Below are 26,366 nucleotides of genomic sequence, written 5' to 3'. Positions count from 1 at the left end.
GCAACTGACCTCAATATATACTGTTGACGAATATCCAGCACTTGAAATTCTTTGAAGAGCTAATCACTCGGGAATCGGTATAGTTTTTTTTTAATATAACTCTGATCACTGATTTTTGAGCTATAGCTGCTGAAGCCATAGTCGTTTTAGTGCATGTTGGTTTAATTGTTGTCCTGACGAAGAGACGGGTACGTCTCGAAACCGGTAGACATAGAAAAGTTGGTAAGTAGTTATGTACAAATATTTGATAACATTTAGTAAAAAAAGTATATTGTTAAGTGTCCTTGGAACGGGTTAAACCACCCCAGTGAGGTCACATTATTTTTATTATTAATTATAGTCTGTAAGAGAAAAAATATGAATAAATAAATAAATGCATAATGGACAAGACAAACTTTGACTTTGAACGACTTAAATATAAACAGTTTTATGTTCAAAAGTAATTGCCTGCCTTAGAACGGGGATTGTACCCTTATAAGCTGGGAAAAGTTTCTGACAAAAATATGGTAAAAGTATCAACATGTATAAATAAACAGGGGCGAACTGTATATAAAAGCGATTATGCGCAGCTTACCATTATATTTGACTGACCATAATAATGTTTTACTGTAACTTTGTTTACAGAAAAACAAATAAATAATTACTATTTATTTTAAATCATTTCCACCGTTTGTATTTTATCCTAATATAAATATCAATATTAATAAAGCGCGCCCAGCGCCTGCGGTGAGCCAAGAAAGTTGCCGATTATTCCAGCTTATTTTTTCTTACAAATAAGTATACTGTATTTTAAATGTCTTAACCCCAGTGCGGGTTTTTCCTGCTAGATTAAACTTGCAGATTACACAAATTATTAGAAGATTCTTGATTTGGAAAACAGTATTTCATACATTATTTCTTAAAAGCTATTTTTCTTTGAGATGGTACTTTTGACATAAGACGATAATTACTTTCATGCGTCATTTTTCAGGACATATGCGCTCGACGCGGCCGTTTTTAGCACAAATTATTTCTAGAACATTTCGGCCAGTTGTCATTTCAATTGAATACCTAATATAGACTGAATTCATAGTGCTACTTTTTATTTATTTTTAAATGAGTTTTGGATTAAAGGAATGGATACTATATCTATATAATACAATATATCAAGCAGTTACGTCGCATAAGTTGATTTCATGGATGAGAGTCGTTGTATCACATAGAACCACAGAAAAATATCAATTTATAGTATATATTACTTACATAATATTATGTTCCTTCTATGTAGGTACAAATATATGATTTTTTTTAATAGCTTACCTGTAAATAAACTCACCATTTGCCACTGATAAAAAAAGATGAAAGGTGCTGTTTTTCTGGTTTCAAATAATATTGTTTAATTTACTTAGACTGCACTAGACGTAAATTGTTTTCTCTTTCAGATAAGTTCCATAATAAAAAATGTACGATTCTTCCGTTGAGTGTATTTCGATATACGAATTACTCTTATAAATAAAAGAGCTGTCTCGGAACGAAAGAACTTTATATTTTTACCGTAAATTCGCCTAAAACCGGCCAACGCGTTCATAATAATATATTATGTACACACCTACATAGGATTCATTTTTACTGGCAGAGGTAGTTTTTTTCTCACAAATTTAAGCTGTGGTACAAAAGACTCAAACCTCGCCGTCATATTTTTTTTGGAAAACATTTTCTCGTTAGTTGATTTATGGGAGCATTATACAAATTAAATGGGCTCTATAAAATAATCAAATAGAAACTAACTGGCAGGAAACAGTTACGTGCTAAAAGATTTTACCCTTCGGGTCTCGGTTAATAAGAATCTAAAACACCTGGAAATATTTACCCTTCGGGCCTCACAATTATTTTTTTGTTTTTTGGAGCAATCGAAATGTAATGAATAAGAATCAAAACCACACAACATATTCAGATAGGTATACTTAAAAAATAAGAATATGTATTATGCGATCGAAATGTAAAAAAAAAACTATTTCTAATTTTAATAGTGCTACCCAAACACATGAAATATTAAAATATACAATAAAACTCCAATTATCCGGATTAAAAGGAACTGACAAAAATCCGGATAGTGGAATTAACCATTAAATTAAGGCAACATTTTGAATGACAACTCAAAATGAACATTAAGATCACTTTTTTATTACTTTTAAAATAATGCAGCGAATTTGAATCACATTAAAACCTTACTTAAACATGTCCAGAAAAGTTAATTGCTTTGACGAAAAAACTCATTTAAGACCAGCAAGGTCCCGCATACGCTTTTTATTTCCTGATAATGATACTGATATTTGTCAATCAGGATGACTGGAGTTTTATCGTATTGAATATCCTGGCCAAAAGTTCTGCCAGTGAGCGATCAGAATACGAAACTTACAAATAATGACTGTTTGCATGTGTAAATGTTTAATTTAAGGGAATTTAACGCAAGAGTAATAAAGAATACTCTTGCGACTCATTTGAATTTCGTCAACAAAGCTTGCGCAAACACCTGACGCCTACACCTGTATGAATGGTAGGTAATTAAAATAATAAAATGACTCATCAGTAAAAAAAGTCCAGGCATCTTTAGAACTTTTTGACGTCATAGTTTCATATAGCTAATTGTACCGGTGAATTAAAGGTAATACTGAAAGAAATCATACAAAAAATAGACCTCTTGAATACGTGTTACCATTTATTGTGGACAGCAAAAAAAAAAAAAAAAATATATACATATCTGAATATCAAAGATACTAGCGACTGCCATAATCTCCAAGACGATCTTTACCGATCAACAGATAACTATGAAAAAAAAATCATAAATGTAAATGTCTCAAAATATTTACTCATTTCTTTTTCACGTAGCTCCAAACCTATTTTAAATCAATATTTTTAAAGTAATCAATCTATACAACGAGTTGAAAGTGTTCGTGATCTTGGTGTGATTCTAGATTTAAAAAACTTACGTATGAAAACCACATCGAAAATATAGTGAACCGGGCACACAGAAACTTAGGTTTTGTTATCCGCACTTGTCAAGTTTTAAATGATATTGGTAGTATCAAATTGATTTATTTCGCTTACGTTCGCAGTCTCCTAGAATATGCCTCCTCTGTGGGTCTCCTCAGTATTCCATACACAAGATAAGTCTTGAAAATATTCAGAAAACATCTCAATTGGAGATCCAGATTTACGGACCTTAACTATAAAACTTCTTGTCATAAACATAATATATGTACTTAGTCTTGAGGATCGTCGTTTGGTATTAGATATGGGGATTTTACATGACATTCATAATGGACGTCTTGATGGTCCTGTTCTGGTTTCTGAGTTGGCCCTTAATGCACCTGGCTACCGCACCCGTCACACGAATCTATCTCTTTTCCATGTACCTACAGTTCGCACCAACTATGCACAGAACTCTCCTCTGATTCTCCTATGAATTAATATCTAACTAAACTGGATTTTTATAATTGTATTTATGTGGAAAACTGATTTGGCTTTATTTTTTTATTTTTTTATAATGTTGTGTATATTTTTTGTATTGCTGTTGTTTTTCTGAATAAACAAAATAAATTTAAAAAACAGGGCCTGCTTTTTTTATTTATTTATTCACTCATTGGTACACCGATCGCAGCGTATCTTGATCATTTTTGTTACATGAAGGTAAGATGATCAGTCTTACGCTTCAGATACCAGTCCAGGGACTATGAAAACGCTCTTTTTAAATAAAAAATTCAAATCAACCATGTCGAGAATCAAACCCGCGAGTACACCACGAGGCCGACATATTATATAACTCTAACAGTATGGCACATAGCGAAAAGAGCAAAGTCCTGCAGTACATTCACTTCATGGATTAATGAAGAGCAAAGAAACGTAGCCCATAAAGAGACCACGGGGCGCGGTAACGCCTAATCAACGCCAGCGTTTAGTTCAAGTGCGGTTACTTCAACACCTCAACGCTGTAACACTCGCGCGACACAATTCATTATTTATTCGCTATTTAATGAATACGCATCAAACAGCAACTTCGTGTCTTCTGTTAATGTCTTACTGGGTTAGGAGCTCCAACCTTGAACAACAAAATTCTACAGATATTTATTTATTTATATATCAACGGTTCAAAGGACCTTTTACAATAAAAAGTTTTACAGAAATAATCACAGCAGTGAACAATTCATTATGTAATATATAATATGAAATATAACTATATAATTCAACTAAATAATTAAAACTAAACTTTAAATATTTTTTTTTTAAGCTGCAAAAAAGTAAAAAAGAAACATACAAATATAAGATGACAAATAAAAGATAACAAATTGAAGTGAGAAAACCTTATATTATAAATATAGCAAATTAAAATTGAAAACTATTCGGCATAAACATAAAGTGACTAGTATTTAGCTAGGTTATAATGAAAAAGAAAAAAAATACAAGAATAAGATTTTTTAAATAATACGTTTTTTGGATCAATGTGAAAGCTTAAATAATCTTAAAACACCTTCATTTTATCAGTTGGTTGGAAGAAGATGGAATTTGGCAATAAATCCACAAATGTATAATTTATATATAAAGAAATAAACAAAAATACGTATCCAAAAAAAAAATATATGTATGTAGTTCGAATTGAGCGTTTTAAATAAAACATTTTTTAACAGAAAACCTTATGCCCCCTGGAGAAAATCCTTGCTACATCCTTACCTCCAATACGTTCAGTTAATATAATAACCATGTAATATACTTTCAGTTGATATTATGCTAAACCAAATTGGTGGATTTCAATATAAGTCGTCTTTTATTTCTATAATAAATGTCCTTCTCTCGTGATACACTATCTAAAAAGCGGTTTTTGTTTATTTATTCAACGCAAGCATGAAATGCAAATTCATGTCAAGTCGCAAAATATCCAGTAATGGACCACTTCACCCTAAAGATTTACTTTTCCCGAAAATAAGAGGTGTCGATTTGATCGAACTTGAAGTACGTTGTCAAAGTGACATCTACAACTTCCAATAAGGCCACGCAAACACAATTCTCTCGTCCCTTTCACTCGCCACTTTACGCGTGACTGGAGCGAAAAGGCTACAGTATACAATGCGATTCAATATCCCGGCCCAGAGCATCAATCATTAGGATAGGTTAAACAGGGTTGCCAAAAAAAAATGAAATTTTTTAATGAGGAACGGGAAATTGGATACAATATTTTTTATCTTGCGCGCGGTAAAAATTGCAGCATTAAATTGTACAACGAAGTTTCCTGAAAATATACGAAAAAAATAACAAAAAATATTTTAATAAAAACGAACTAAACAGTGTTTTGAGAATGTCCAAATAGTGAATATTACACAATTTGTAAAGTGGCCACTTAAACCATATTATAAGCCCTGTAAATGCCTAGACTTCCATATTCCCTTTTAAAATATGTTTTCCCTCTCTGTTGCAACAAATTTAAAACGAACTACTTTAAACGACGTCACTGGGTCATGCGAATCAACCAATGATAAGAGGGTTATGGAAATTTTCTGGTTTATTTGCCGTTAATGGATCAATGGGCAAAACTGATCGAGAATAAGCGGAAGAGAATCTTTGACGTCTCACGCGAAGTTGTTTTGGATATAGAAAACTTTGAAAAATCATAACATAATATTTGCCGATGACACAAAAATATACAAGAAAGTTACTTCCCTACAAGATTGTCTTGATATGCAAGAAGATCTTGAAAACTTCTCTACTTATTGTGTAAATAATCAGCCAATATTAAATCCGCTTAAATGCAAAACAATTACCTTTACGAGAATAAAAAATCCGATAGATTATTCGTATTCTCTATCGGGTACAGTCTTGCACCGTGTCCAAGAAATACGAGATCTAGGTGTAGTTCTGGACACAAAAATGACCTTTCAATCACATATTGATAAAATTATTGAAAAGGCATAAAAAATGTTAGGTTTTATTATACGTGTATCTGAACCCTTTAAGAATGATCTAACAATAAAAAATCTTTATTATAGCTATGTTAGAACCCATCTTGAATTTTCGTCTATCAATTGGAATCCACAATACATTACTTATCAATATAAGTAATGTATTGTCACACAGGCTGGAGAAAGTACAACACAAATTTTTAAAACATTTGAATTTCCTATGCTCTCTTATATTTCCAAATTATGACTTATCTGCACGTTTTAACAAACTTATTGACCTTGAAAAAAGGAGAACATTAATGGATCTCACTTTCCTCTACAAAATTATTAACAGTCTAACTGATTCGTCCCAGTTCCTTAATAAAATTCAAATTAACTGTCCATCATGTGCCCTACGAAATCACCCAACCTTTCGAATACCTAGTGCCAATACGAAATATTGTCAGAATTCATTTTTACATAGATCGTGTTCCACTTTTAACAGCTTTTTTTAACCATATATACATCTACATACATCTATCATACAGGATTATAATTATTCAAAAATAGTGTATTAAAAGCTTTTGAATAAAACTCCCGTTGATCTCTTTTTCTCTTACATACATTAATATTGTTAATTTTAATCAATTTTTTCTACTGAAATTTGTATTACTGCGAACATCGCTTTACTGAAATTTTATCAACTACCTTTGGCTTAAAATCTTCTCCATATATTGCTTTTTCAAATTTTAAAACATACTCGCTATACCTGTTATTCCTTCTTTTTTCTCCGCTGCATTGACGTGTTTTTATACTTTTAAACTACATTTAATTACTTATATTGTATATGTATATAAAATCAATATATTGCTGCTCTTACTATGTGTCATTAATTTTGAAGATGTTTTTAAATTGACTTAAATTTATTTTCTTATTTAAAGATTCTTCTCATCGTTTCTTTGAATCCCTTAAAATATGTGTGTGTATATTTGTTTTCCCTTTTTAAAAAAATGTTATTATTATTTTATTTTATTTTTAAGAAATTTAACAACCCATTAAGTTTATATTTTAGAAGCTTTTCAGCAGATGGAAAAGAGGGTTTTGAAGGAAGTTATAAATAATAAATCAAAATTTGCAGACCAATTTAAAAAAACTTATTTATATTTTAAACATTAACTTCAAACATTTTGCGTAATGTTATTAAATATTTGTCTATAACCACTTACGAACTTTTCTATGTCTACCAAAAATAATTCAAGTGTAAGCCAAGAAAAGTGCAATTCTTGTATGTCTTCTGTTTTCGTTGGAAGAACATCGAGAAATTGTTATATTCGTGTTAAAGAACATATGAAGTGTCTTCTCAATAAAAATTTCTCTGAATTTGCAAATCACCGAATCAATTTTAATCATGACTTAATAAAAATATAGCAGTTAAAATCTTACATACAAATAGTAAATAATAATAAATATTGCACTGTTTAAAACTTATTATTAATGTCGTAATGAAACTTTCTTTTTCTTACAATTTTTTATTTGTTTTTGACATGTATTATTATTATTATCCTATCTTTTTCTAAAATAAATGTATCAAATACTTTTGTGTACCAGATATTATATTTTTATCTTATATATACTTACTGTAAACTAATTTTTATTTTTTGTTTTTAACATCAATTTTTTTATACGTATATACTCGTATGTATATATATTTTTTTTGTTTTAATTTTTCGAAGTATTTACAATTTGCTTTTTAATTCAATCACTTTTCTTATATCCATATTTTTTCTTTTGTACTGTGTAAAATTTTACTTTTTATTTTGCATAGCAGTATGCTTTTTATTGTTTCTACATGTATACAAAAAGCGTTGTTTATTTTTTAAATTATTACTTACTATGTTTGTACTTACCTGTATATTTTTTGTTAATGCCCCTTGTGGCGTAGTCTAAAATTAAATAAATAAGGATTAAAAGTAAATAATATGGAAACATTTCACATTAGGGGAGCTTTAAAAAATCATATTCCTTTGGTCAATAATCAAACAACCTTTCAATATAGCCTGTTATACTATGTTTCATTGCAATGGTCACCCTTAACCAACTAAATTAACCTGTGCGGGAGTGAGTTTCTGCGGACAAAACTGTATCTGGGGGAGTGAGTTTTTATTGTATTTGTTTTTTAAAGAAGCCACTTAAACCAGCCAATGACAGGTCAAAAGTCCTGTAAAGGCCTAGACTTTCATATTCTCTTCATTAAAATGTTTTCCATCCCTGTTGTCATTTGTTTATCTTAATGATATCCAGTCTTTTGTCTACAAACATTTGGGCAACTCAAAATATTTCAATAACTTTACTTTCGGCAACTGGTAAGACATGAATTTCAGAACTTTGCTAACATACGAGTATTTAAGGCACAGCCCTGATATATATTTATTGATGAATACGTAACTCTATGAAAATGAGATGTTTTTATTCAAGCTTTTCATTTCTTAGGTCTATAGAAAATGGGCTTCAGCCCGTTTATTCAATGCCTGGTTTTACCATAGAAATGTGTATCACAAATATAACAGTACAGCGAGCGAGTCTTACGTAACACAGTTGAGTATTATTATGTACATACTTTTTATAAGAAAGAATTACTTAACAATGAAAATAATACGAAAACACAATAAGTAGAAACAGTAAATCAAAATTATTTCTATATACGCCCAATGGGCACGTTTAAGGACATGTATACATAGAAAATTATTATAAAGGAAAGTAGAAAGACACAATGGTATATAGTAGACTCGGTGGGAGTGGAAGCGTGAGAGAAGTGTTTATAATTGAATTTGATTCAGTGATCGTTTGAAAGAAGACAACTTGTTATCAAAGAAATCAAGACTGGTATGTTTGTTGGCAGACCTAAGAATTCTGGGCATAGGGGAATGAAAACCATAGTTAGTTCTATGGTTATCGGTATAAAAGAGTAAGTTTTGTCTGGGGTTTCTAGTTGGGATATTTCATTTTATTGAGCTCAGTAGTTTAGGCGCATCAAAGAGTGAGTTGTGAATTTTAAATAGGACTAGAAGGTTGGATTTATTTCAACAGTTGAAGAGAAGATATATTTAAGCTAGTTTCTAACTCATTATATATTGTATTAAAGTAAAATTAATTGTTTACCTTTTCGTTCTTAATTTCAAAGCACCTTCTTAATTCCTAACCACAATTCCTTCTTCTTCTCTTACTCATTCAGTTTCCATGCTTCTCTACAGTGGAATCATCTCCCACCCACTACCCGTAGGACTTTTGCTCAGAGACATTTCTCATTTATCGCACCAAGAGTGTTCAATATTTTAGAAAAGCGTATTAAACTTTCAAGGACAAAAACTATTTTCAAGAGAAGATAGTTAAGGACTGGATTTTCCTTAGTGGAAGGAATTTGAGTGGAAAACTCCTTAATGATTTTCCCAATGTTTGAGTTAACTTTTTTTTTTTCATAGAATTCAATAAAATATACACATTTTCACAATAATAATACATTATAAAGAAAACAAAGTGTTAAAATATATTTTGTTCCGATAAACTATTCAATAATAGTTTGTCATCGGGTGCTCAGACATTAGTTTTAAATAATATTTCAATAAAAAGACTACAGACATAATACTGTATACGTATAAAACAATGAATGAATTTTGTTTTTGATGCTTTTAAAAATATTATAAAGAAGAAAAAAACTCAACAAAACCAGATAAAAATAGTTTAAAGAAATATTTTTTTTAAAGTAAGAAAATAGAGTAAAATCATTTAATTAAAATTGAAGAATATCAATTTACCTGAATATATTTTAAATATAGGAAAAAAATATAAACACATATATAAATAGTGTGTGCTCATAAATGTAATCAAAACAAGATAAAAAATAAAACAAAGTAAATCGAAAATTTCAATTCATATCTACAGAAAAAATAAAACTGTTAACCATATTGATGTGCCATATATTTGTTTTTTTATTGTTATTATTATTGTTGTGTTTTTGATTCCATATAATATTTGTGATAATATACTCTTATGCCTGTGTCAACTAATTGCTCGTCTTAATTCAACACAAGACTTTTAGTCCCATGGAGTTGGGACTTTTGTCAAATAATATGTAATAAACTGCCTTTGATTAAATAAATAAATAAAAATAATTCTATTATAAATAAAATACATACGAATAGGGGTAAATAAGTTAGTTATACGTAATTTCGTTTTGTTTTCATTTCAAAGTGATTAAGAAATTAGCTGGGTTCATGTTATTTCATTTAGCGACAGAAAGAAAAGCGGGGGTGGTTTTATTTGTAATTAGTTTAATGGATAGGAGGGGCAATCATTTTCATAATATACAGTGTACAGTGTGTTCAAAATTTAACCCTTTGTAAAAAGCCGTTTATACGTGGATAACACAATACTGTTTTGTCCCAGGATTCGACATTGTCCACGTGTAAACAGCAATTTGCAGGACAAAAAAATTCCGAGGCGTCGCGGCATTTGGTTTTGGGCCTCATTTTTTACCCACATGTGGCAGCTAGTGTCCAGTATAATTTTGGCCTTTCTGATAACATGTTATATGTGTAAATTTCAAGTTAGTCTTTGACCCAAGATTATTCCTAGATATTTGACATCGTTGAAAAAGTTCAAAGTCTTATTAAAAAGAGTAGGAAGCTTAAGAGCAGCTTACTTCCTCCTCTTGATGAAAAAGGCTATAATTGTTTTGCTGGCACGGACCAATTTTTTAATTTTTTTTTACTCCTCTTAGTTTCCACATCTGCTTATAAATAGAGCATGTGGATATCACCAGTTGCCTCCAGGAGACCCTATCGCTAGCCAGCATTTTCGCTTCTTCCCACGTCAATCCAGCGCCCATTAGTTCTGCCGAATAAAGTCGAAAGATTGTTATCGACGGCCTTCGAGGACAGCGTGAGCCCGCAGGTTTAAAGGAAAAGGCAACTTGGGCTTAGGTTCTCTTGAGACATGCGCAGCTCGGGTCCAAGTCAGATCCACCGCCGCATTCTCAAGACGCTCATTGTAGGAGGCTGCTGCGTCCGTTCTCGGACTTCAATGTTAGTTATAAAATCGAACCAACTTTTGCTTAATATTCTTCTCAAGCACTTACTCTCAGAACTCAGAAGTTTGGTGTTCTGAGCTTTGGTAAGGTGCCAAGATTCGCACCCATATAGGAGAACTTGCATTATACAAGAGTTGAATAATTAGCGTTTCGTTTTGACCGAGTATAGACGTTCCAGACAACACGCATCATATTAAATGTTGCTCCAGCAATTCCTAAGCGGATTGCGAGCTCTTTGTGCATGCTTCCATCCTCAGTTATGTAAACTCCCAAGTATTTAAAGCTGTCAACTTTTATCAATCCTCCGTCCATTATTAAAGAGAGGCCAATCAGGGTCAGGACAGGATTCGTTGACTATAATCTGAGTCTTTTTGGTATTAATGTTAAGACCCAGACGAGTAGAGTTTTCCTACAGTTTGTCATCAATAAAAAATATTAGATTACAGAAATGGAAAACAAAAATGACAGTTAAGTATAGCCCTGATAATACAATACATAAAAAATATTCATTTTTATTTTTGGTTAAGTTACGTCAAATAAAAAAAACCACTGAACTTCCTTTTTAACCGGGGAACAAGTTGTGGTAGTGTGGGATTCGAACCTTGGACCTCCTGATCCTGACTCCGCAACTCTACCCACGGGATCACATCCAGACTCGGTTTCCCATCTAGTTTATTGGGATTTATCTGCTGAATAATATATAACATTATAGATAAGATATTAAATTCTAGTTCATAAATATTTATCAAATGGTCGGGTTGGTTCCATTACGGACACTAATGGAAGTGCACTCCATTTTGAATAAAGAATGTGTAACTTTAATGGCCTTTAGCTGCCTGAGTTCCACGTCAGGGAATGTCATTTAAACCGGATTAAAAATGCTTCAATTCCCCTGCTTATTTCAGGAAACGCCAACCTTTTTTCAAAAAACACAAAGTACCCATGTCAAAAAATAAATAACCAACATTTTTTTTTTTAAATACGAACTAAATTTTAAAGCACACTTCAAAAAGCTAGAATAATATTTTAAAATAGAAAGATAAGCATATGTTACTAGAAGATGGAGAGCATTTTAGTCAAAGAAGGGAATATCGTCGACGATAATCCATCACCGCGTATGTAATGTCACCGCGTGTCATCCTGTTATCGTCATTGCGCTGGCAATATCCGTTAAGCTATTTTTTTTTTTTAATGTTTTTAATTTCTCATTAAGATTACACAATTTCGTTTCAACTAAACATACTTAAATGTTTTTTCAAAATAAAATTACGTATTTTTCCTTTTTATTATTTTATCAACTATAATGGCATTGCATATTAAATTTGAAGCTTTTGCCAATGTCATGTTGAATTATTTTATTAACAAACTGGTTCGCAGTAAGCAACCAGGATTGGTATTCCGTACGCAATTATAGCGTGGTACAGCGCGTTTTTGCGTACTAAATACGCGTTATAGCGCTCTGTAAATGCGTATGGAATACTACCCCAGTGGTGCAATTAAAAATCTTCTATATCTCCTAGGGAGTGGTTAATTTGGGGATATTCATATTTTTCCATGCGACTAATTTTTGCTTCATATATGGCCACACTGATGATTGAACCAATGACTGATGATTAAACCAATAAGCCCTGTAGATGCCTAGACTTCTATATTCCCTTCCCTTAAATGTTCTTCATCTCTGTTATTATATCGTCGTTGCACATCAAATATGGCCCATGCGACTCGGAGCACATTCTGAGAAAATCGATAAAAACGATTTTTTTAAAAAACCAAACCGAAAATAACACTTCTGTGTATGTACGAGGTAGGAAAAATACAGTATTTTTCAATAAAGTTCGATATTTATTTAAAATATTAATTACTTTATGCCAAAAAGTCTGTGCTCCGAGTCACATGGCTGGTATTAAAATTTAAATATAATGCATTGTATCCAATAGAAAACGCTGAGTTTCTTCTTGCAGTCGTTGCTCTATATTTTAGTTGAAATCATTTAGCACGTGTGTGTGTGTCATCGATCAACGGATTATGACTCTCATACACTCTTTGATAAGTGCTCGTATTATTTTATAACTCATATTATTTTATTAATACGATGTATTTCTAAATTTATTTTCATTGCCTTTCAGATCCTTACGTGAAGGTGTGGCTCCAGTTTGGTGACAAGAGGATAGAGAAACGCAAGACGCCCATCTTCAAGTGCACCCTGAACCCCATCTTTAACGAGACCTTTTCCTTCAATGTCCCTTGGGAGAAGATTAGGGAATGCTCCCTGGATGTGATGGTCATGGATTTTGATAACATTGGAAGAAACGAACTGATTGGCAGAATCCTACTTGCAGGTAAAAACCCGTTTTGAAAAAAAATATAATAAAATCAATATTTGAACCCATTGACATTCAAAATATTGAAAAAAGTACTGACCCGTTAGTTAGAGAGTTACAAAGTTTGCTTGACTTGGGGAATGTTTTTTATATTTTTTAAAACGTATTCCTACCAGTGCATCCCTGTCACTAAAATTAGCTTTGCTATTGTACCAACATGCGTACTTGGACGTTTACTTTTGTAATAAGAATACTTATATTGCAATTTTGAACTACCAACTTTGTGGTTATACGTTATTAATATTTTTATTTTATTTTATTTTATTTTATTCAGAAAACATACAGTTTTATTTAATGAGTATTAAAAACAACAATTTTTGACGTAAAAAGACCAATTAAGTTTTCATAAATTATGCAAAAGATATAAACATTAAATGTGACAAAAAAAATAAATAAGAAATTCAAGTGAGAAAATAATAATTGTTAACATTTGCGTTTTCCATGGAGGTTATCGTTGGTAATAAATTAAAATAAATAAAATACCGAATGCACACTCCGAGCCATCCACGCACACACATGGACGCACATATAAAACATTCACAAACATATACTGGGTATCGTTTTTTATCAAAAATTATCCTTTATTAGGCACATAAATAATATTACTAGTAAATCTCTAAAAATGTTAGGCTTCATGTTACGTGTGACTAAGGAATTAAAAAACATAGGCACTTTGAAGTTGATGTATACTTCATTAGTGAGAAGCCAGTTAGAGTATAACTCTACAATATGGACTCCTTACTCCTTACTTCAACTGTCACCAAAATTCTCTTGAAAGAGTTTAAAAAAATTCTTGCGGTGTATAAATTTTAAACTAAGAATCAGTCATGAATTTTTAAATTACGATTTTTTACTAAAAACATTTAATTTGTTAAAACTTAACGATAGAAGAAAAATTAATGACCTTTTAAATTTATTCAAAATTGTAAATTCAGTATGGGATTGCCCTGAACTATTATCTCTCATCAACTTCAGGGTGCCTGGAAGAATGACTAGACAGGTGCCACCGTTTTGTAGCAACAATTCACGGACAGTGTATACTTGTAATGCCGTATGAAACAGACTTCATGAACTCGGCAATAGTTATTCCCACGTATCTGATATATTTAGTGTAGGGTATTGTTCCTATAGAACAAACCTTTTGGAATTTATCAAAGATGGTGAATGGTAATTATATTTATTTATTCATGCATTTCATAATATACACAGTTTTTTGTTCACTTTGCCCAGCTGTATGAAACAGTACTTATGATTTTCTTGTTGTATTACTGTAGAATGTTTTATTATTTAAACTTTCTTCTAAATATGCTGTATATTTTTTAGGTTAATTTTTTTAATATAAATCTCGGTTAATTTTTAGGTTTAATTTTTTTTTTAGAAATCTGGGGTATAAGGAAGTTTATGTTTTAAAAAAAATATTAAGCCAAATTTGTAGTATTATAAATGTTTATAAAAGGAAGATTTGCCGTTTAGTTAATAAAATAAAATACATTACATGCGCCACATATACATGGCACAAACCACTCAAGATGCACATTTAGAAACTATCCCAAATAATCTACCCCATGAAGAAATTTTCTGTATAAATGCAACGATGAGGATAAGGCTAATATTTGGTTCTAGACTCGAGTTCTGAAAACGAGTCTGATTTTTTTTCTCTTGCAATAAACATATTTACTGTAGAGCGCCCTTGGGGTGATTTTCACAAAAATAGCGCTACAAAAATTATCCAACCATATAGCAAAATTTTAAAACTTTTCTCAATGTTTGAAACTGTTTTTCTCTTTTCCTTTTTTTTTTTTTTATATAAATATTATTCTTCTGTACGTGTGATGTCAGTGAACTCCTAAACGGCTGAACCGATTTACATGCGGTTTTCAGAGAAATATAGATCTTTGCGCTGCATTAAAACTTTTAATTGAATCTGTAAAAAAAAAGTTAGAAGCATAAATCATTTTTTCATCGACTTACCAGGGTTGGTTTCGACGAGAACGCATAATATACAAAAAAATGTAAGGATGTTATTTTTTTGTGTTTAAAAAAGTTTTTTTTTTTTTAAAGAAAAAGAAATATTTGCGTTCTTATGATTTACCCAAATATTTAATTTTTGAAGGCCATTTTCAACAAGTTGTAAATAACTCACTATTAGAAAACGGAATCGAGTTGAATGTTTACAAACAATATTCGCTTTTTATGCATCCCAATCAGATTTTTTCAGTATAGAAAAAATATACAAAATGGATTTAGAAAAAAACATTGTATTTTCAAAATTAATATGAATATACTGGAGAAATGTTTCCATGCGTAACTTTAAAAAAATATATATAAAAAATATGTCCCTACAAAAACGCTATATGTTTAGCCTTGATAAGTATGACGTCAAGATTCGTATCAACGTTCTATTTGAAATTTAAACGGTCAGAAAGTTCAAATTTTTTCCGGATCGTGACGTATTAGGGGCGTGGCCAATGCAACGGACCGTTTTCGCGGGAATTCAAAATGATAAATTAAAAAATATTTTTATTGCTGCTAATAAGTAAAAAAATATTTTGTTTCCTCGGCAGTTTTTCATAGACCCTTATTTATTTTTAATTGTTTTTAAAGGGGGATATTTCCCTATAGTAGCGGTTTAATTTACATAGGAAGCTTAAATAAACTTTAATATTAGAGTAAAAGAACACTTAAGGTGCCTAAATGAAAATCATTTTTCCAAATTCGTAAACCATTCTATAGAAACTTGGAGAGTAATATGAAGAGTTAAATTGAATTAAAATCGCGATATTTTAAATAGAAAATTTTAAAAGACTAACTTGTTTATTGACCAATAAACATTGTTGTTTGTATGAGTGAAACCGATAGGAAGACCTACGGTCATTAAAACAGTATGTGGAAGAGGTACTTCCACTATCAAACTAAACTTTTATATATTTTTATGTATCGTATTATCAGCGCCATGATTTTTAAAAGTTTTGTATTTTTGAAATTATTCCGCCAGCGACTTCACAAGTTCTAGTCTGTGAGTTCTGTTGATTGGTGAGTTGGCTAACCGGAAATATATTATTTTTTTTAATGAAAAAATAAATATTTGCGTTCGTATGATTTACCCAAATATTTCATTTTGAGGGCCATTTTCAACGAGTTGTAAATAACTCGTGTATTTTACTAATGTCCGTACAAACAAAACTGTTTATTGCTCAACTGTTGGCCCTCTTCTAGAATATGCCTGAGTGGTCTGGTCTCCATTCAATGTCAATCACATGCTTCGAAAAATAGCGTGGATGCTTGGACTAGAGAGAGATAATTATTCTTATGCTAAAATAGAGTCAATGTTAAATATTTCTAGTCTACAAAAACGTAAAACTAATATTGACTCCATATATATGTTCGGCATACTAAATGGTATAATCGATGTTCCATCATTACTGGGACAAGTAAAATTCGAAATTCCGACTCGTAGATTGAGAAACAATGAAGTACTGTTCATCGATCAGCATAGAACAAACTATGGCCTTAATTCTCCAATGACCCGCCTCTGTCATATTGTTAACTCAAGACAAGATGTGGATTTTTTTGGTTTAAGTTTACAACGATTTAAACGAGCTCTAAATAAATAGTCCAGATCTTGTCCCGATGTCCCTTATGTTTGTCAATGCATCTTTTCTTTTTTTTATGTTTTAAACTATTCTTTTATTGTAATATTTAAACCCTATAAATTGTATACATGGACAATGTCCGTTAATAAATAAATAAATAAATAACTCACTATTGGAAAATGTTGTCAATGCATCTTTTCTTTTTTTTATGTTTTAAACTATTCTTTTATTGTAATATTTAAACCCTATAAATTGTATACATGGACAATGTCCGTTAATAAATAAATAAATAAATAACTCACTATTGGAAAATGGGAATCGAGTTAGGGTACAATGGTATTCGAACCACGGACCTTTGGTCCGTGAGTCCGAGACACTAGCCTCAGGACCACAACCCGATCCATATATATCACATCACTATAATTGGTTTTTTCGGAAGAATTTGTGACGTAATTCAAAATAGTTTATTTTTATTACTTTTTAAATTCATTTTTAAGATACTTCGTAGTACAACTAAATGCTTTAACTTTTAATCATTTTTTTCCATCCAATTTACCATAGAACTGAACTTCCTCATTGCTTTATCCAAGAGGTAGTTTGTAAAGGAATCACGTGTCTATTTATTATACCTCAGTGGCGGCAAGACACTAACCTAAACAGATTTTACGAGCTAAGTTTATGGTCTGTTTTATAGTGTTACGAAATGCATTATTTTATTTTATCTATTTATGTTGCATTATTTGTATGCAGCGAGCTTCCATAATAAGCACTAACAGTGTCCGTTTTTCCGCTTTAAATTCAAATACATGGGCATTTTATAACAGAAAATACACAATGTTGATCACATGTATAATGTAAAAAATATACACGTAAGCCTTACCAACCGCATTTCATATTTGGATGGTTTTATGCAAAAATGTGTTAAGCTAGGGTTTCCTAGGACAGCGGTGCCCGCATCTTAACGGCCGTAGTGAACGGTGATGCGGTGAACAGCCGTCGTAACGGTGACTAGAGAGTGGTTTCCTAGGAAAACGGTGTCATCAACACCATTAAACATCGTTTCCCTAGGAAACTACTCTCTAGTCGACGTTACGACGGCTGTCCACCGCATCACCCTTCACTACGGCCGTTACGATGCGGGCACCGCTGTCCTAGGAAACCCTAGCTTTAAGCCGTTAAGCTACACGAACGTCAAACTGAGATAATAGATGTTTAACATCAGGGCCTCGATTATAATTTACGAAGTTTTCTGTGTGAAAAGCAGATGATGCATACATTGTTTTCTTCTAAACATGTTCAATTATTTATTATATAAATAAAAGACGAGTGATAGTCGGCAGTCAGATGGTCCCTTCTGCCATCTGACTACCGACTTAAATCCACAAATTTGAAATATCCAGTGACCGGTTTCATCGCTTTCGCGACATCTTCGATACTGGTATCTTTATTAAGGAGTTCAATGTTTTTATACAAAACAGAGGTAAGGATAGATAATTCAAAATTATATGAATGTAAATTAAATAAAATTATTTTTATCTTAAGGATGATTATCAAAAAAAATATAATATTTTTTGGGTTAACTAATGAGTTGATATAATGCTATTTCAGTGAGTTTAAGTATTTTATATTTAACAATATTTTGAGTTTGTCCAAATTTTTGTAGACAAGGACTGGATTCAACTCCCTGGGGAGCTGTTTATATTAACATTTTACAACAGAGATGAAGAACATTTAAGAGAAGGTAATATAGAAGTCTAGGCATCTACAGGGCTTGTGATCTGTCAATGGCTGGTTTAAGTGGCCATATTAACATTTTACAACAGAGATAAAAAACATTTAAGAGAAGGTAATATAGAAATCGGCATCTACAGGGCTTATGATCTGTCAATGGCTGGTTTAAGTGGCCACTTTACACACTGTGTAACATTCACCATTCTTATTTATTGTGTATGCAGACAATTGGTAGAATTCCATATTTAATTTGGTAATGTGGAGTTTGTTTGAAAATGTCCTAACAAGACGAAACGCGTCACAATATACCCTTTGTATATTTTATAAAAAATAAAGTAGAATTATAATCCAATAAACTTGTTTTATTTTGGATACATTACCAAATTCACCATTCTGCCCATATTTGAACATCTATATTCCTTCAGTTCTTTCATCTGTTGATGTTTGTGAAGTTAAAGAGCTGAAACCTTTATTTATGCGGGTGAGATTCATCGAATTGAATTATTTCACCTACATACTAGGCAACGCCTGAAAATATTATTTTTTCATTTTCTATACTTCTTCATGGACCAGGTAATTTATCAACAATATTTTGAGTTTGTCCAAATTTTTGTAGACAAGGACTGGATTCAACTCCCTGGGGAGCTGTTTATATTAACATTTTACAACAGAGATGAAGAACATTGAAGAACATTTAAGAGGGTAAAAAGTGGGTTTCACTTTGTGTTTCAGAAATCATAATTGACAAAAATCACACTCACGAAGGATGGGGCACTAAAAATAAAATACTTAAACTCATTAAAATAGTTTTATATAAACTCATTAATTAACCCAAAAAAAATTTAAAAAGTGATAATGATCATTAAGATAAAAATAACTTTATTGCATTTACTTCCATATAATTTTTAATTATCTATCCTTACCTCTGTTTTGTAAAAATATATTGAACTCCTTAATAAAGATACCAGTCTCGAAGATGTCGCGAAAGAAACCGGTCACTGGATATTCCAAATTTGTGGATGAAAGTATCACTCGTCTTTTATTTATATAATAAATTACAATGAACTTTCATCAAGAATTTTCACTTACAAACTTAAGTGTTCAATTATTATGTGTTGCCGACGTAGATATTTTAAATGTTCATGCTAATATACTCATTTTGTACACAAATATCGGTTTTTCTTTATAGACAGTCGAAGATAACTCTGTTAACTTCCCATTGTAATCGGGGCCCAGGTCAATTTTTGAAAACATGAAAAAAAATTTAGCTTGGCGTTAAGTTTAATACATGAAAAGTACTTAATATAACAAAAAAAGGCGATAAAATTCTGGTAACTATAATTTTTTATTTAAAAAATTGAGAAAAAAGTGGGAAAACACATATTTACTGAACACTTTTAAAACTATTGCCTTAATAACGATATCGCAAAAATGCTTCAAACAATGTTTCTTCCCAAACAAAAATTGGTATAAATCGGTAATTTTTAACATTTTTTTCAATGTAAAATTGACAATAGAATATATTTTATTGTTGGGGAAAAAATTTTTGTTAAAAAAATAATAAAATTAAAATAAATGCTTCATGTTTTAAAACAGAAGTTAAAAATACCTTGGGATGTACTCTCAATATGAATCCCTAAATTACAAAAAGTTAGCTGCCGTTTGTAATAAACAAAACTTGTCGGTAATAGCGAAATATCACATACTACGAATACCGATAAAAATATATAAAATGGATTTAGGATAATTAATTGTATTTTCAAAATCAATGTGGATGCTGAGGAGAAATGTTTTCATACGTGAATGTAAAAAAGAAATTCAATAAAAATACGTTCGTAGAAAAACGCGACGTGTTTCTTGGTTGCAGTAGCATATACTCCCAGGTATTTGAAACTCTCGACCCTTTCGATGATTTAGTTTGACAGTCAAGGGGTTTCGAGCATCAAGGCGCAAAATATTACGCATTACACGGGTTTTGCAATATTGATTTTTGAACCTATGAATGCGGAGTACCTATTTAGCTTATCTACAGTAACCTGAAGACCCCCGACGAATCGTCAATTATAACCGCATCGTCGGCATACTCTAGGTCGCAGAGTTTTTGGGAGGGAGAGATGGATATTCGTCGATCTAGTGGAATCGACTTTCTAAAGATGAAGTCTAGTCTAGTGAAGATTTTAAAAAGGCACGGTGCAAGGACGCAACCTTGGCGAACTCCAGTGGTGACCTCAAACCAAGCAGTATTGACATATTGCTAAATCTGCTCCTCAGTAGGAAACAAGTGCTCTCTATATTCGCTCGTGTCGTGACTGTTTAACTATCTTCTCTATTAGGTAGTGAGCAAATCATGTTTATTATGAATAATGTATTTATTTTTCTACTGTTTTCAGGCAAAAATGGATCAGGAGCGTCGGAAACTAAGCACTGGCAAGATATGATCACAAAACCGCGGCAAACTATCGTTCAGTGGCACAGGTTAAAACCGGAATAATTTGACAAGAATCAGCTCTGCAGCGGCCATCTTGACATACACTTACACCACGGCGGAGTTTGGAAGAACTATTTCCAAACACGGAATCATCAACAGCCGTTTCTTCATCTATTCTCAGTCTAAATCTATGGTTTTCAATTCAAACTTGGAGGATTAAGGAAAAAATACGTTTTGACTAATTCTTTCAATAATTACGTGTATATTTGCTAAATACTTCATCTTATATTTGTGTTTTTTGTATATTTAAAGTGACCTTACTTTAATGAATCTTTATGCAAAAATATTTTAACCTCCTCCGAGACGTTAAATTCTGTTACTCATAAAATTGAGTGATTTCAAAGCTTTTTTAGATAAATCCATCAATCAAATATATTTTGCATTTGGTTTGAAACTTTTAATTAATTAACTAATTTATTCATGTTTACTTTTGAAATATCATATAAATCTAAAAATTAATTATATACAGGGTGTCACAACACTTGTCGTTAATAATTATGGCAAATTATTGTAAAACATATTTTGATCAAAAACTTATCAGGAACTTTTTTATTTAGACGTAAATTTTCAGAGATAAGTCAATTGTTTTTGAATTTTACGGAAAATAGTATAGTAAGGTGATTTTTAAAACGAGGTATGTGACACTTTGATAACAGTTTTTTTTAATATAGAAAAGAGTCAAATGTTGTTTCCATTGTAAAATCAATTTAAATGATAAAGAATGTATTAATTTGTTTATTCACAATTGTTACAATTTTAAATTTATTATATTTTCCAGCTCCACGGAACCATTGTCTTGAGCTGACATGGGTAGTACCAAAACTTTAAAATAACCATTTATAATAAATCATCATTATAATCACAATGTATAACAAGAATTCCTTAGAATTCCTAACAATTTAATATGCATCAAATATTCATATTGTATTCGGTAAACTCACATTCGCTCCTGTGGCATGGAATGCTAATCCAGCAGAAGTGCAAAACTTAAAACTCTAATATAAATGCTAAGCATATAATGACAAAATGGATTGTTTTAATTAAAAGCCAACATAAATTTTAATTGAAATTAAATTCAATGTTCCATGAATTATTTTTTTGTAAAGCGCCCTCTAGTTGTGTAAACAAAATTACAGAACTGATTACAGAACTGACGCTTTCAATATTATTCATAATTATAGCAGTTTATAATATGTAATAATAGTTTATTATAATATCAAACCAAATTTATCATGTTGAGCTAAAAATACGAGAAAGACGTGTTACAGACGTCACCTGTAGGCGTCTGGTAATGTCCACATGCTCAACTTGTAGTGGATGTGGAAAACAAATAAGAAGATATTAACTCTCTCTTCCTGGTGATGTGTAGCCAGTATACATATCATCTAAAAACTTTTAAATATCTGTAAATAATATAATAAATACTGAGTTAGGATTTTCGGCATTCCTTCGTTATTCATTTACGTGTCGATTGAAATAAATTAACAATAAATAATCAACACTTATTGGGCACAGATGAAGCATTTCATCAGAAATTTGAGATACATCACCTATACTATCAAAAACTTACCAATGTGTCAGAAGTAGTGGCGTATGAAGTAAAAGACTACCGAATATACGATTGTCTCACACACTCTTTACGTCTCTCTCTCGGCACTTCAGGTATATTCGCGAGCGAGAGAGACAACTTCACGCGTGACGCAGGCCAGTCTGTAACACTGCTACAGAACTCCAGTTGCTCTCATCTGCTCTCGGAGCTCTACTAAGGATCGCCCGCTTGCCCACTCTGTGAGCTTTAACTAATTTTTTTTCACATTTTGGTGATTATCGAGAGAGCAAATTCAGAAAGAGTGGTGAATATAGTGGCAAGTGCAATACTAGTAGGCGGCAGACCCCCCGGAAGACCACCAAAAAGATAGCCTTATAATAATTTATAAATGTTATGACTTCGCCTTTTTTCTACAAGCGCGTCTGATTTTTACATTTTCTCTGGTATTATGATCATGTTCAAGTTGACTTTGTTTTTTTTTTCATAGTTTTTCAGTGTTTTTTAAAATTAATAATTTTTCAAACGTATTGTAATAAGAGAGGCGTCGGAAGACCTCAAAAAAGATGGTCCAACGACATGTGGGGGGTAAAAATTGGCTGCAAGCAGCAACCGAACGAAGGAAATGGAAGGATATGGAAGAGGCCTATATCTGAGGCTGAAGAAGAAGAAAAAAATGTAAAATATTATTAGCCCATATAAAATTATTTTTTATTTTTATCATCGAATTTACCCTGGTTAGATTCATACTTTCTTAAGCACGTACCACACGGGTTAGAAAATGGTACAAGATCTTGACCCGATTTGTGTTGTGTCGTTCAATACACACTATGGCCCTTCTCACACATGCTACGCCAATCTACCCGGCCCGGTAATTTACCGGGTACTTGCGTTTGAAGCGTGTACCCGGTAAAGTTACTGGGCCGTAGATTGGCGTGGCATGTGTGAAGAGGGCCATTGGGTGAACTCTGTGGTCGCAGTCAGAAAAATTAGAACAAACCCAATTTTCTGAAGATCTGCGCCCGCATCCTACGCCTGTGATACCGTTAACTGTCAACTTCATCTGTCAACGTGCCACTTTATTTGATCGCGTTTCACTGCACTTTTTCGCTTCACGCTCGCCGCAATTCTCCAGAGTTACTCATTTTCAATAATGTTCATGGTCCATGTTGTTTTAAAAACCCGATGTTAATTGTTGGTCCCAGAACAACATATTGTTAGTTGTCAGTTGTCGTTGTGTTTCAAAACATCTATATTGTGAATTCAAAATTAAAATATAATTTATTTTACAATGGAAACAACCTTTTTATAATTTATTGGTGTTAGAATGTAATTTTATTTAATCAGATGCATTTTATTCATTCATTAAGTATTTGGAATGCTCATTTTTACTAAGTAAGAAATCTAGATCATGTTTCTACAGGCCAAAACTAAAATGTCTACTAGAAAAATACTTAACTGTGCTATAGGAACGCTTACGAATGTCTAAAATCTAAGTCAATGTTCTAAAAATTATAATGAATGTTACATCACACTTGTAAAATATGTATCTATAGACAAGAAAATTATTTTAAAACGTAAGATTGTGTCAGAAAATACCCCAGAATTAAGCCGTCTATTCCTTTTTCACGTTTATAGGCTTCTGCATTTTCACACCAACGCCAATAAGGAAATTCAGATGTTTTGTTAAGTTAGCCAACTGTTTTTTTTATTAGACTAATATAATATATATAATAATGTCGACCTCGTGGCGTAATAGTCAGCGCGTTAGCCTGCCATGCAAGAAGTCTCAGGTTGGATTCCCTAGAATATTTTATGGTCCCTGGAGTGGCACCTGAACCATAAGACTGATCATCTTACCTTCATGTAACAAAAATGATCAAGATACGCTTCGATCGGTATACGAATGCAGTGCCCTATGCACCATTAGGTGCGAAAAGGGAACGATTATGAGGATGAATAAACTAAGCCAATTTTTTTTTAAATGTTATCCATTGATTGTCATCGCTATGATTTTTCAACGTTTTGTAATTTTGAAATTACACCGCCCGCGACGTCACGAATTTAAGCCGGTGAGTTTTCCTTACATTTGAAAGTAGAACTCCGTACCCCTTAAAACACGCTAAACGTCAAAAAACAATTCTACCCACAAACTGAAAAATTATCACAACGCTGTACTTGATTGATGTGATCAACGCGTATTCGCGTGAACCTGTGACGTTTTAAAGTAGTTCATTTTTATCTGTTTTTTAATACATTTTGGAGAAAATTTGCCGTACAATTAAATGTACAAATTTTTTGCCACTTGTAAGAAATCATTTTTAATGTTTAATGTATTTATTTTAGATAGTTGTACAAATAAAATTTTAACACCTAGTTATACAATATAATTTTTTTTTAAAAAGCATTGTTAAAAAATCCAGACGCTTTCCGATGACACTCTATCCACTTATATGGATGTTTGTTTTAAACAAAAATAATCGCCAAGAAACGATGCGATAGACCCAGCATCCTTAATCTCCGCAGGCAACTCAGTAAACATCTTAAGTCCATTATGATACAGATTGTTTTGAGTTGCCTGGACTCTTGTTTTATGTCAAATTTCATGTAGCACTGAACTTTCTCGTGCGTATCTTGATAATTTGTCACATGAAAGAAAGATGATCAGTTATGCGCTCAAGCTTGCGGCGCTATCGTCTCAAGTTCACATAATTGAAGGTTTCCCCCCCCTCCGGCAACTACACGTGGACCGGACCATATTCTAGGAATTTAGCAAAAAGATGTGTTTACACGTGTACAACAGTGACTAGTGACTACCGAACATCTACGAAAGCTACCCTTCGGATATTTTTATCTGTTATGTTATCCATAGTGTTGAAGTGCTTTATCTGTTTAGTTTTTTATTATTTACTTTTTAGCACGAACACTTTACAAATTTACTATTATGTTCAATGTTTGTTTTTGTAAATTTATTGATAATTTTAAGTTGCCAGAATTTCACTCGTCCATGCACTTTGTAGCTGTAAGACGATTAGTAATCTAGCTTCAAGAGGTAAATGTTATCAACTATCAAATATCCAAATTTAGTAAATGAGGTCAAGAATTCCAACCGTCCATGCGCTCAGTAGCTGCAAGACTTGTTGTTACCTAACTTCTATTTTTATAAATTTGTTTTTTATTTCATTTTTTTAAATATCACTAAAACTCCATTGTCAAATGAAAAAATAGAAATGTAAACAGGGGCTAAATTTCTTATTGTCCATGCGCTCTGTAGCTGCAAGACGTGCTGGGATATTTATTTACTGTACAGCGCCCTTGAGGTGATTTTCACAAAAACGGCGCTATATAAATTATCCAAATATATATATATATATAAACGTGACGTGATGTAAAAATGTGGAAGATTCTAGTATTTTTTGCCAAGATAGATATGTGGACGTTACATCCTCTCGGCTTACGTGAAAACGGTGAAAATCTTACAAAACAATAAGAAAAATAACGGTATTTCAAATGTTTTGTGGTGATTTTTTGACACAATTTTATACACGATGACATAATACGAGTCAAATCCAGAAAGTAGGAGTACTGTTTGGCTCTCGTGCTGTGATTTTTTTTCCAAAAGTTGACAACAC

General features: G+C 31.9%; 1 protein-coding gene across 1 annotated transcript in view; it reads left to right on the top strand.

Moving 5' to 3' along the window:
- Syt7 (Synaptotagmin 7) overlaps window positions 1-21,212 on the top strand; it is a 76,287-nt gene extending 55,075 nt beyond the window's left edge. The window contains exons 5-6 of the mRNA XM_088232129.1: window positions 13,122-13,334; window positions 21,091-21,212. Of these exons, the coding sequence (XP_088088255.1) occupies window positions 13,122-13,334; window positions 21,091-21,191 (314 nt within the window). The 3' untranslated portion in view covers window positions 21,192-21,212. The remainder of the gene's footprint in view (window positions 1-13,121; window positions 13,335-21,090) is intronic.
- Window positions 21,213-26,366: the final 5,154 nt, after the last annotated feature.

Source organism: Micrasema longulum, unplaced genomic scaffold, assembly GCF_059751315.1.
Source record: "Micrasema longulum isolate JH-2025_06_02 unplaced genomic scaffold, ASM5975131v1 h1tg000951l, whole genome shotgun sequence".
Taxonomy (NCBI): domain Eukaryota; kingdom Metazoa; phylum Arthropoda; class Insecta; order Trichoptera; family Brachycentridae; genus Micrasema; species Micrasema longulum.
This window is presented reverse-complemented; position numbering and strand designations above follow the sequence as displayed.